Consider the following 13,206-nt stretch of genomic DNA (forward strand, 5'->3'; position numbering starts at 1 on the left):
CTGAGGGTCAAGTATGAACGTGTGTGGATATGCCAGATCTGAGCGCTGGATCACATCTTGCATATGTGTGGATTTGTTCAGTTTGTATCCTGTGTTTTTGCTGGGAAGAGGGAAAGTGCTATGGAGTGACTTTACAAATTGTTTCCCAAAGAAGTGAGCCACCATCCAAACAGTTTGAAAACCACCGGGTTAGAACATTAAAGCATTCTAATGTAACTTTTCCTATCAGATTACTCCAGGGAGTAAAGCGTCTCAAGCCAATCTGTGTCCTGGTGATGTCATAATTGCTATCGATGGGTATGGCACAGAGAACATGACTCACAACGATGCGCAGGAGAGAATTAAAGCAGCATCGCATCAGCTCTGTCTGAAAATTGAAAGGTACAATTTCACAATATCTTCAAACTGCAGTTATATGCTAATGTTTCCTACACAAATGTTAAGTTAATGTTTATACTTAGTCATGGAGCTGATACAGATCTGAAATACTTGGGCCATCTTTGAATAAATGTTTTGCACTGGTTAGGACTTGGTATACCCCTTCCAGTAAGCCTTTGAGAGCTTTTTGAGTTGCTTTCGGAATATATTATACTGGTGGAATCAAGGGCAGTAGAAGGGGTAGTATGGATGCCAGTCCCCAGATAGGTCCTGGGGATCCCCTGGAATAATAGTTCACCTCCAGGCAAAAGAGATTGGTTCCCCTGGAGGAAACAGCTACATTGGAGGGTCACTGCAGCCCCTCCCTGCTTCAAATCCTGTCAACCCACCCTTCCAAAGTCCCCAGGTATTTCCCAGCCCAGAACGGGCAATCAGGAGAGGGGGAGAGAGCTACTATAAAAATACCCACCTGTCTTGCAGACAAAATGTGTGGTGTCTGGAATCACTTTGCGACATACCCCTCTTCACTGCTTCTGTATTTGTTTCAGTCTTTAAACCAGATGCAACTAAGGTCCATGACCCCATCAAAGCCACCTGGCTTGGCCAAAATATGGACCACATTTGATATTATAACTAAAATAGGCCTATAGACCATTGCCTCCTTCCAACATGCCACCGACAAAGAATGTCAGGTGATTAGTTCCCAGGTGCCTTCAAATCTAGCCACCCTTGATGTTGGTTTCAGAATAGTCCCATTAATCACTAGTAATATATTAATGAATTATTAACTAATTAATATATTAATTCTAATATCTTCCAAGGGATTGAAAGTAAGGCTTCCTCTGAACCATAGCACACTGTCTTTAGTTGCTTGTGCTATTCCATTTTATACTTTCTTGAGGATAGCTAGGTTTTAGATGTTAATTCTCTTAATTTTCTTTCTGTTGTTTCCAATTCAAATTGTGAAAAAAACTCTTGTTCTATAATATCAAACTTTAATAAATCTTCATATTATTATTTCTTTGGCCATGAGATATATGTAACAAAAACTGTTTTTTTTTTGGGGGGGGGGTCCTAAAATACCGTTTAAGTAATTGGATTATTCCTACTAGATTATGGTTGCCAGCCAACCTTGAGGTGTTAACTGGAGCTCTGCCATTATTACATCTGATCTCCCAATGACAGATCCATTCACCTGAAGAAAATGGCCACTTTGGAAAGTGGAACTCTATGGCATTATACCCTATTAAGTCCTTCCCAAACCCAACCTCCCTCAGGCTCTACCACCAAAATCTCCAGGTATTTCCCAACCCAGTGTTGGCAACTCTATTACAAGAGAGAAATTGATTTTGTTTTCCTTTCCCATCTTTCCTCATTAACTGTAACATATTTGTAGATTTGTCATGGTTTGCTAAAGAAGTGAGGGAAAAAATCTTGGATTTAGGCTTGTATAACAAACTGATCTTATGATTTTTTCATTTCTTACCTCTAGGGCAGAAACAAAATTGTGGTCTCCACAAGTAACTGAAGACGGCAAGCCCCATCCATTCAAAGTAAACTTGGAAGCTGAACCCCAGGTAGCATTTTTAAAAACAAAAACACCAGCATCCCAACACATTTCAGATTTAACCTACCTGCCTCTCTGTTTACATTGATAGTTGGTACAAGATATCTACAACCATAATTAAACATTTGTAGCAAATGTAATGCAGTGATTCCCAAAAAGTTAGGATCAAGAGGCAGTGGAAACAGCTCAATCTGCTTTGAACAAGTTTATGAGGTATTTAATTCTGCTGATCTCTCAGCATGTTCCATAGTTGAATCTTTACACAGAAAAAAGTCAAAGACCTGGTAAGATATGGCCATATTCTCCAACATATCCCTAATTAAAACAAACTCACTGAACTTCCCATTTGTTCTCTTCTCATTTTTTTCAAACAAGACACAGTTCTAAAGCAACTCTTCCTCAATCTGGCAGAATTGTTCTGCTCCTTCCCTTGCTACGGATCAAATAGCACACTCCACTTAGCTGATGTACCACCGGGGAGGTAGCAGTCCTAATCAAGGTTAAGTAATTCTGAGTGGGCTTCAGGATTATTCAATTCCTCCCTCCCCTAGTGTTGGGCTGTGACACAAAATTCTACCACAAAAATCTCAATGTTGCATTATACTGGTATTTAATTAAATATTAACACATTCCCTCTCAATAAGGTTTGCTCACCTGCTTCAAATGTTCTTTTCAAATCCAGGGGACAGCATTAGTGCTGGCTAGCTTTGGGTAGTGATGTAATCCCAGATAATGATTACAGCACAGAAGGACCAGAAGGATTCATGCTGCTGAACAGAAGAGAGGCTGAGAGAGAGAATATGTGATAATTCAGCATGCTTTAATGGAGTAGCCTTAAATCCTTGGTGCCTTTTTTAAATTAAAAAAGGGAATGTTTGCTCCCTAACTCCATCAAGAATCATTACCTAAATGTAAACACCCCACTTTCAAGACTTGTTTGGACAACTGGGTTCTTTTGGGGACCACACTCTAGGGTTGTTAAGGTTATTTTCAATGAATAGCATGATAAGGCTATTTATCAGGAGACTCATATCTGGACATACATAGGGAGCACACTTGGCTTGTTTAATCCCATCCTCCCAATGGCCACTACAGAGCCCTTTGAAAAGCAGCAGCTGGAACAAGATGGTTGAGAAGGCACACTACACTGAATTATGTCTTTGTAATACAGAGGTATACACACTTACTGTATCCGAGTCAATCTTTTGCAGGATTAGAGAGCCAGTTTGGTGTAGTGGTTAGGAGTGCAGACTTCAAATCTGGCATGCCAGGTTCGATTCTGCACTCCCCAACATGCAGCCAGCTGGGTGACCTTGGGCTCGCCATGGCACTGATAAAACTGTTCTGAACGAGCAGTGATATCAGGGCTCTCTCAGCCTCACCCACCTCACAGGGTGTCTGTTGTGGGGAGAGGAAAGGGAAGGTGAGTGTAAGCCGCTTTGAGCCTCCTTCGGGTAGGGAAAAGTGGCATATAAGAACCAACTCTTCTTCTTCTTATAAGCTGTCTTGTTCTCAGGCAGAAAGGTGGCGTATAAATACTTCCAATAAAAATAGAGGGGTTTGAATTTCATCTCATTTTTATGTTTTGGGGATCTGGTGCTGCTCTCTTCTTTCTTTTTTGCCTTTCACGATTATCATTTCTGTATTACCAACCCAGGGTAAGTAGATGGTTCAGTCCTAAGCAGAGGTAAACTGTTCTAAGCTTATTGACTTCAATTGCCTTAGAAAGGCATTTTAGGATGGCACTATATCTGAGCAAGCAGCTTTTAGCCTAAGGCTGCCCAGATACCTTATACTTGAGGTGTGATGTATCCAAAGGGCTTCCTGGCTCATAGTAAGCTGATCTATTTAACAACTATGGTATGCCATTATCCATAGCAAGTAGAATTTGTGCTGCGATGATCCAAAATATGTATGTACATAAGATCTTTTTATACTATGACATACATGTGGAAATTGTACCGCTTCTACAGTAAAATAGTTCTCATGTAGGAGCTTCATAACATGTGAAATAATCCACAGGGCAAACATATGCTTTGGCACCAGTATAATCCTTCCCTGTGTTACGGTGGCTATAGGCTTCAGAGTACATCTCTTGAAGTGGACTTCGTGGATTTTATTTCCTTATAGAAAACTAGCATGTAACATGGTAGACTAGTATTGTTTTGTTATAATGCATTATTATTAAGAATAAAACCAAACTGTATTAAGGAATAAATATTGAACATCTGATTGTAATTTAATTGATGTGTAGAGAAAATATCTCTCTCCAGAAGAGATTTGCATGCTGCTTTTGTTACATAGTTCTGCTTTAGACTTTTAGTAGACTGAAACATTCTAACCTCCTTTCCCCTGTGCTTTTCCCTTAAACTTATCCAAAGTTACTGATTCCCTGATTCATGTTTTCTTCAAAATTAAGTCTATCTAACCTGTTTAACATATGGGTTTTCTGTAGTTTTAACATAACAGTATGGCATATATTTTCTGATACAACTAATGGCATATTTCTCTATATTCTTATGCATAAAGAAAGCCAACCATCTTCTATTTGGGAAGCATCAAAATGCTATTAGTTGGATCTTAGGGTTCATAGTATAAAAGTTTCATCTTATGATTTTCTTCTACTGTTTTCTTTCAAGAGACAGACTTTGTCTGATGGAGAACGGCCTTTCTCTGGCGGAGCAAGTGAGGGACACCCTCACTTGCAGTGTGAGAAAACAGAGTCAAAAATTAAGATGGGTGAAAAATCTGTGTATGAGTCTCTTTGGCACAAGCAAAAGATAGTGTGATATAGGAGTGTCTGAATATGACCCAGGTTCAATTTTCCTTTTAAAGTTTTGGGCTAGGCACATTTACTCAGCCTAACATTCCTCATAGGGTGGAGGAGAGGGCCATGTTATCTGCTTGTGTCTGCTTCGTCAAAGACTGGGATAGAAGCAAAGGATCAATATCTGTCACACTTCTATTCCAAGCACAGGGCAGCGTGCTGAGCTCATCCACAAAGTCGTACTCACAACAGCCCTGTGAAGTAGATTAGGTTGAGAGATGGTCACTGGGCCCCACTCACCAAATTAGCTTTTGTGTCTGGGAGGGAATTTGAACCTAGGTCTCCTTGCTTCCTAGTCCAGAACTCTTAACAACCACACAACACCAGGACTCTAGTCTAAATGTGTAATTGAGAACAACATGCTTAATGATCTTTGGATCACAGTGTAGACAGGACATCCTCTAAGGTTCACTTGGTTAATGCAAACGGATCTTTCCCAGGCTTTAATCCGTGGGTCCTCTGTGGGTGTGTTTGGAATCCAGGTGTGGTGCCAAACCCAGAATGGTTGCCAGAGGAGGCACAGCCAAATCCAAAATGGCTACCACAGGAGTTGGAACCACATCCCATACCTCCCTTCTTGCTGCCAACAAAGCACAGAATGGGAATAATAAATAAATGAAGAAAGCCATTGGGAAGTATGGAAGAAAGATGGTGAATAAAAAACAGAAAGCCTCAGGAGGGAATACTTAGCAGTCACCTTTATCTTCCAATAGCTGCTGTTGAAACTGTGGGAAGCCTCTTTATTTGAATGATGGCTGCAAATTATAAAGTAGCTGCACCTACTTTCTGAAAAGCTTGTCAGGAGCCAGGGAATACAGTGGCAAATTCTTCTTTAAAGTCAGATGCTGTGGTCTAGCTGTGATCATGGTTAAAAATAACTTGCAATTAAATTGGATGTTGATATATGTTTAAATGCAACCCTTAATTTATATGTCCCACAGTTTGCAAAAAAAACTACCTCCACAATCAGGTACATCTGAATTCATGCCTTTACTGGCCAATTCAGAAGGGGTTGTTTATATGGAAGTTGTTTGTGTCAGTGTTTGTACTTTGTTGGGCCTGCATCTTTCATTACAAGATGCATCTCATTCTATCAATGGGTATTGATTGGCAGAGTGCAAGGCTCTGTTAGTTATTCTGGTTATACCGAAGGCCAGTAGTAAGTTCATTTGGGATAAAACAGTGATGTGTACCAGAGGTACAGGAATATTTTGCAAGTATGAACAGTATTTTTAGAAACAAACTTTTAAAAAATTGCTTGGCAATCAACAGACTCCCCATTCCTCAAAAATGTTATTTTGATGCTTGTAAAGGACAAAAGATATTTGTCATTGGATTATTGAACCTAGAGCGATGGGCCATGGCTCTGTGGTAGAACATCTGCAGAATGGTCCCAGGTTGAAACCCTGGCATCTCCAGTTTAAAAGTATCAGGTAATACTTCACCCTAAGAACCTGGAAAGCCACTGCCAATCTGAGTAGACAATAGTGACCTTGATGGGCCAATGGTGTGGGGCAGTATACGGCAGCTTCCTGTGTCTGGGTGTGACCTAAATTGATTGCAAGGCTTTCTTTGTACCAGATTGTGTATGTGGTTTGGGGGTCTTAGTGAATTGCCAGATAAGCCAGCCAAATTCTGTTTTCATTGACATACAAAAGCGCAAGAGCTGGACTATATATATATAATATAATATATATAATATAATATATATAATATATTCTGCTGCTGTTTGCTTTGCCACTTACATTCTATGCATTTAGAGATATTCTGATAAACTAACATCAGTCGAACTCATTGCAGCAATGGAGACAATAAGTCACCTTGCAATAAGTCAGCATATGCTCTTTCTCCAATTCCTCATTCCATTTCACTTCTAAAACTGAAGCTAGCTTTGAGAAATGTAAATTAACTATAACACGATTTTATTACTTGGCTCAGGGTCCCAACTTCAAACAGCTTCTGTCCTAAACACAAGCAGGTCCCCTTGACTGCAATGTAGCTTTGCGTTAGTAGCACCATTAGAAGGTTAATGTTTAGTTATGAAAGGCCTGAACATTTGTTTAATTCAGCACAGTAGTCCTCTCAGTTAGAAAGGCTATTCAATTCCTTTTTTTCCACAAGTTTGCACCATTTAGGCTTGTAGGCAACAGAACTGCCAGTTTAAATACTCTTCTGATTCTAGAGTTGCCAGTCCTGGGTTGAGATGCCCAGGAAACTTTGGGAGTGGAGCCAGGAGTGGGGATGATCTGGGGTGAGGAGGGACCTCAATGGAGTCTAATGCTATGGAGCCCACCCTTCAAAGCAGCCATTTCCCCCAGAACTCTTTAATCTGGGGATGAACTGTAATTTCAGGGGATCCCCAGGTCCCGCCTGGAGACTGGCATCCCTAGTTCATATCAAATTGGCGCATTGAGACAGAGTTCTTTTTCTTGCCTTTTAGCTTTCCATGTACAAGGGCATCTAATTTTTAAAAAACCCAAAACATCCTGTATGTTTAAGTAGACCTGGGTCTAGTCAGTCTGTGCCATAATATTTTGGTAACTATGTGAATCCCTCCTGAAGAATCATAGTCATTCTTGAGTTAATTCCTAGTCCTGTTTAACTCCCTTGCTCATGGAAGGATCTTCTCCTTTCATATCTACATACTATTGATTAACGCACATCCTCCAGATTATAGTCTTAGCTGTAAGTATGGACATGCACAGAATTTTAAAAGCGTAAAACTGCAGTACGCAGAGTATGCAAAGTAAATAAAAACCACATAAAGTTCTTATATCAAGTAATTTATTCCCATGTTGCTAGTCATAACAAGAAGTTATGGAAGAGGTTGAAACCCCAGCTGTAATCCCTGTAAATCCTGCTCAGACCTCATCTGGTTTTTGAAATGCTATCAGGCAGTGCACCTCACTTCTCACCCTTACATACTTTCCATCCCAGTTTTTAAGCTATAAGATTGAAAAATGAGATTCTCTATGCATGAATTGTAGTATATACAGAATTATGTACCCAGCATGGGGTTTTGTGCCCCTGCTGTACTCTCTTGTTTTTACCCTTACGAACCAAACCAAAGTAAACTTGCAAACATTAAACTGTGCTGCATTTTCTCTACAGAGAGACAACAATACATTGCAAGAGAAGGATCCTCAATTTGCCTCGATGTTGAGCCTTTTTAAATTTTACATTGCTTAGATTCCTCTGACAAAACAGTAGTTTAAAAGTGTATTCAGCAGACATACTGGACCTCCACATTTTTCTTGTTCTTAAGGTTGTTAATAGAACTATTACTGAATTTTAATGCCTAATGGATAATATAACTGCTATACAACAAATTATACTTTCGGTTCCCACATTGCCATTGATCCTAAATAGTCTCACTTAGAAGTGCATTTCACTGACTTCCATGGGGTTTACTTCCAATGAGTAATCATAATAGATGTTTAGGTGAAAGGTTGGAATCATATTGTTGAGATGTCATTTGTGTGAAAACATGAGACCTTTTGTCTCCTCCTTTCCATCACAAAATATTTAGTGTTGTGAGGAAATTCTCAGTGTAATGACAACACACATTATTGAATTACAGGATCCTACCAGGAGAACACAGAATACATAATACACAGCAGTTGGGTTTTAGCAATAGCTAGACCTCTTTCTGGTTATTTTCTTACTGCTCCTATTATAATCAATGACATAACTTTCTTCCATAAGCATATTTCCTACTTTCTGCTTCATAGTACTAGTAAAAAATATATTGGGGAAGCTTGCTTCAGTAGCCTACTAAATCAAAGCCTTTGCCACTTTTTGCAGTGAGATGCATTTTATTAATATCTCAGTGGCGGGGGTAGTTTTGCTTGTTACTGGCTTCAGTGTGCATTGTAGCTTTGTGTACTCTGTCTGCTTGTTATGCACAGGAGTTCAAGCCTATTGGGACAGCTCACAACAGAAAGGCCCAGCCTTTTGTTGCGGCAGCAAACCTTGATGACAAAAGGCAGGTAGTGAGTTCTTCCTATAACTCTCCCATTGGGCTGTATTCATCTGGAAATATTCAAGATGCTCTTCATGGACAGCTGCGGGGCCTAATTCCTAACTCTCCTGACCAGTAAGTACTGTGTTGTGAGATGTTCTTGTGTTGCAATGTTCTGTTTCATGCTCTTGAGTCCAGCTCTTGCTATTTGTTCTTTTCTTCCCTGGTATCTAAAACGTTCAGTCAAGGTTCACGTGATCAAGACCGATTGACAGATATTTCCTTTACAGAAGGTTGGCTGAGATTGTGCACAAAGTCCTTTTTTGAGAAACACGGGGCATGATTTGGCCACATTTAAGCAGTTTAGGCTGTGGTCCTTTGTACACACATTTAGGGTTGCAATCTGGAAGACTGATTGGATTTGCTTCAGATAAACATGCCTAGAACTGGATTGCAAGTCCTATACCTACATCAATGGGAAAGGTGTGCTGTCTGTGTGGAAACATATCTGCTCAAAAACTAAATTCCTCTTGGCTCAACAAGACTTACACCCTAGTAAGTGGGTTTAGGCTTGCAGCCTAAAAAGCGCTTTAATTGGTCTGGATTGTGTCCACTGTTTCTTTTTCCCCTCACAGTAACTACAAATATGTTACTACTACTATTACTACTATATAACAATTCAATAATTTTCAATAAGAGTGTTAACTAATCTTACCTGAAAACAAACATTACCTGAGAACAAACAGTGATTTGCTGAAGATCATTATTGTAATCCTTTCCTTTTTTTGCAGGACATGGGCTACTTTGAACACAAGCATAATATTCGTCCCAAACCTTTCATAGTCTCAGGCCAGAGCAGGTTATAAATTCTTTCTGTATGCTGTAACTGGATGCATGTTGTTGTCTTTGTTAATGGTTACTCACAAATCAACTGAAAATAGTAACACTGCTACTTTGATATGCTGACTTCTAATGAATAAAATGCTTGCTTCACAGCATACGTAAACCAGAAATTAAAATGCCATTTTCAAACAGGCGAAGAGCCCAATTTTTTAAGCCTCCCATTTACCTGACCCAGATAGAGAATTATCCACCCCAGCCCCCCCAGCCCCATCTTTACAACTCCCCCCCCACCCCAGGAAATGAGGACCTCAGTAAAGTTGATACTCTAGGAATTTCCCCTATTCTGTGTGGTAAATACCATAGAGGCTTGGAAAGGCAGTCTAAAGTACCATCCAGAAATGAATATCAAACCCTTCCCAAACTCTGCCTTCTGCAGTATGTCCCGGCATTTGCCAAGGCTGTATTTGGGACCATTAATTGTTAAATTAGGAGAATAAATCAATTGGAATATAAGATTCCATGAATTCCTGCAAAGTTACAACACTCTGCCAATCCAGTCTGCAAATCCAATTAATTTAAATGGGTCATGTATAAGAGGACAGCTTGTTGTATTGAATCCTAGGATAACTGAGATCAGAAGGTAAATCAAATATTTGCAAGCTTATAGCTTTGAAATTTTTACAGATCTTTTAATGTCTATGCACATTATAACCCATATGCCTGTCCTGTCCCATCCCAGAATCAACAATGAAGAAGAAATCACATGCGTAGCCTCTAATTTGATGCAGTACTGTTACCGTTACTTCTCCCTTCTTTCTCTTTTATCGTTAAAGAGCAAAGGGCTCTTGAACTAGAAGGTATATGACAGAATGTCATGTGTGCAGTTGCCCCAGGAGGTCTTTCAGACCAGAAGGAACCATACATAACTTCCTTCAGCTGCTCAGGCTAAATGAAGGGTTTCACAGGTTGTGGATAAGAAAGGGGAAAAAAGAATAAATGTATACTCTGGAAAGGACTTGCTATTAATAAGGATGTTTCAGAAATTAACAGCTGGTGTTTAGAAGATGAACCACATGATTCTCCTCTTTTACTTTTCTTTGTATTAAACACAGAGGACCTACAAAAACTTGCAGGGTGGGGTACTTCATGTTCTCTTCCCTGAACACTCCCATAGGATCTCTCCCCCTTTCTCACCTTCCCACCCACCAGCTAACCTACCTTTATCTACAGCCCCATCTTCAGCTTTTGCTCCTTCCCTACCGAGGAAACCAGTTGTCCAGTTGTGTGGCACTGGCTTCCAGACTGAGCCCAGCTGTGTGTTGGGGAACTCACAAAGACTTGCGAAGGGCACTACACTTTCCTTGTATTCTCTTCCTCATTCAATTTCCTCTTTTCCCTCCTTCTGGCAACTCTCATTCTCAGAATTCCCTTCTTCCTTCTCTCCTTCCCACCCACTAAACTTTTACTTGTCCCCCTCATTTTCAGATGTATTTATTGTTTATTAACTTCATTTATAACCTGCCTTTCTCTCCAATGGGGATAACATTCTCCTCTCCTCCATTTTATCCTAAAAACAAACCTGTGGATGAGAATGTATACCTGGCCCAAGGTTACCCAGTGAGCTTCCATGGCAGAGTGGTGATTCAAACTGTGTTTCTCAGATTCCAGTCTGAAACTTTTAACTACTATACCACATTGAATGTGTAAGATGGCTGCTGTTGAACAGTAGCAAGCGGTCTCTTCTGGGTGAGTCATGCAATCATGGGATATTAATTCCCCTGGAGGTTTCTGTCAGCCTTGGCCATGAGGTATCTTCCCTCAAAGGCCCAAATAGCTTTGGAAAGTCCTCCACCCACTCTACTTGCATTTTACTGAAAGAAACCTGGGCTTGAAGGCTACCAGTACTGTTTGGTTACTTAGCAGTCCCCACAACAGCCAATGAGAGGACATTAATTTTGTAATGCTACAGGTGCTACTCCGGTTATTTGATGGGTTAGTCCTCCCATTTTTATTTATTTAGATTTCAGGTTTTTCTGCAAACCTAGGGCTTTTTCCAGGTTTGTGGCAAGATCTGTTTTGTTTGTTCATGATCCCAGTTTCTGTATTTAAGTATTCAAATATAGGGCCCGGTTGAGATTTAGATATGTTGATTACTCAGTCTTGCTTGGAAAAGACTGTTGCAAAAATAGCCAATTGAGAGTAATTGAATTCTGCGCTGTGCACCATTTAAGGGTTTACGTAACAACCCATGGCATCTACTGAAAGTGGTTTTAAATAATTTTGCTAGCTACGTTCAGGGTAAGGTGTCATCTTGCTAATAACAGTGCCCATGCTTGGCTTATAACAACTCAATTCTGCTTTTGGCATTCATACCTCCATTACCGGCAAGTGTTGCCCTTTTCTTCTGAACACTTCTGAATGATAGCATGTGCCAGCATGGCTGTCCCCTTGTATGGATATTCTTGCTGGGTTTGCTGGCAAGTGTAAAAATTACGTGCTGGCTTTGGAACATGTGTGCCTCTTCTGGAATTCATGTTCTTTGTCTTGCCTTTGATGGTAAGGAATGTATCTTTCTTAATGCTTTTGACAATTTGGTCTGACATAAATCCCATGTGACATCCAGGAAGGGAAATTAACTTTGGTCCCTCTGTGTCTTGATTTTGAAACAGGATCCTTTAAATAAAGAAAAAGCTAGAGTCTACTGAAAATTACTAGGACCAGTATATGTCTGAAAAGTGATATTTGCTAAATTGCAGGTACTTGTGGTAGCATTTACATGTTAATCCCAGAGTACACTGACTCAGAAGAAGTTATTTCTGTGCAGTTTCTAGTAAGTGTGCACAGCTTAAGAATCTTGTCGCTCAGTCCTATGCAGTTATTTCAGTCTAAGGCTTCACATATTTCAGGAATCGTTAACAGAATATGAGCACATAGGTTGGGTATTCTCTTGTTGTGTTCCCAGAGGGAGACCTCACATTGCTTTGCTGCTGTGAGATGCAGGGCAGGATCTCAGTGTGCACGTCTCACCATCAGGGGCACTGTCTGCATTCCTCCTTTATTTGTGGTCTGTCCATTACTGCCTCCTACAACACGCAAATACATTCTTAGATGCCAAGTTCTAATTTTAGGTGCTAATGTCAGGTGAAAGCAGTGAGATTACCTTTCCTCTAAACTGGCTGAGGAAGAGGTTTGAGTTATGCAAGAAAGACAGATACCACAACATACCTATTGTATTGAAACTGTTTCCCTTGATAGGCCAAAGTATGTACGTCCCCATTCTTTCATCTAACTTCAGCACAACTGCATCTTTAGAATTTCACCAAAGAGCTCTGAGAGTGGCTGATCAAGGGTCAATGAATAACGGACAGCCTAAGTTTATATTGAATGACTTCCCAGGAGAAAGTGCTGTTGAAGACATTAATTGCTGTAAAGGGTTGCTTAAATTCTGGGGAGGTGAAATAAAATTGATGACACAGTGGAGATTTTAGCTGTAACATTTAGTGTGAAAGTATTCTAATGGATTTCTAAAGAACAAATGAAAAAGACCCACAGCCATTCCAAATCACATGCACGCACACAAATTAGGTCAATTATGTAACATTCCCTGCCTATCTAGTTTTTGTTTGGGAC

The 13,206-nt window shown here is 40.1% G+C and overlaps 1 protein-coding gene across 3 annotated transcripts in view; it reads left to right on the top strand.

Annotated features, from left to right (window-relative positions):
- Window positions 1–13,206, top strand: part of PDLIM3 (PDZ and LIM domain 3) — a 36,297-nt gene that overhangs the window by 13,343 nt on the left and 9,748 nt on the right. For 2 of the 3 annotated variants that reach the window (XM_077302225.1, XM_077302227.1), the window contains exons 2-4: window positions 230–381; window positions 1,871–1,955; window positions 9,525–9,592. In XM_077302225.1, the coding sequence (XP_077158340.1) occupies window positions 230–381; window positions 1,871–1,955; window positions 9,525–9,592 (305 nt within the window). Of the gene's footprint in view, window positions 1–229; window positions 382–1,870; window positions 1,956–8,680; window positions 8,869–9,524; window positions 9,593–13,206 lie in introns of all 3 variants that reach the window. The other variant, XM_077302226.1, reaches the window with a different exon arrangement.

Source organism: Paroedura picta, chromosome 10 (assembly GCF_049243985.1).
Source record: "Paroedura picta isolate Pp20150507F chromosome 10, Ppicta_v3.0, whole genome shotgun sequence".
In the NCBI taxonomy this organism is placed as follows: domain Eukaryota; kingdom Metazoa; phylum Chordata; class Lepidosauria; order Squamata; family Gekkonidae; genus Paroedura; species Paroedura picta.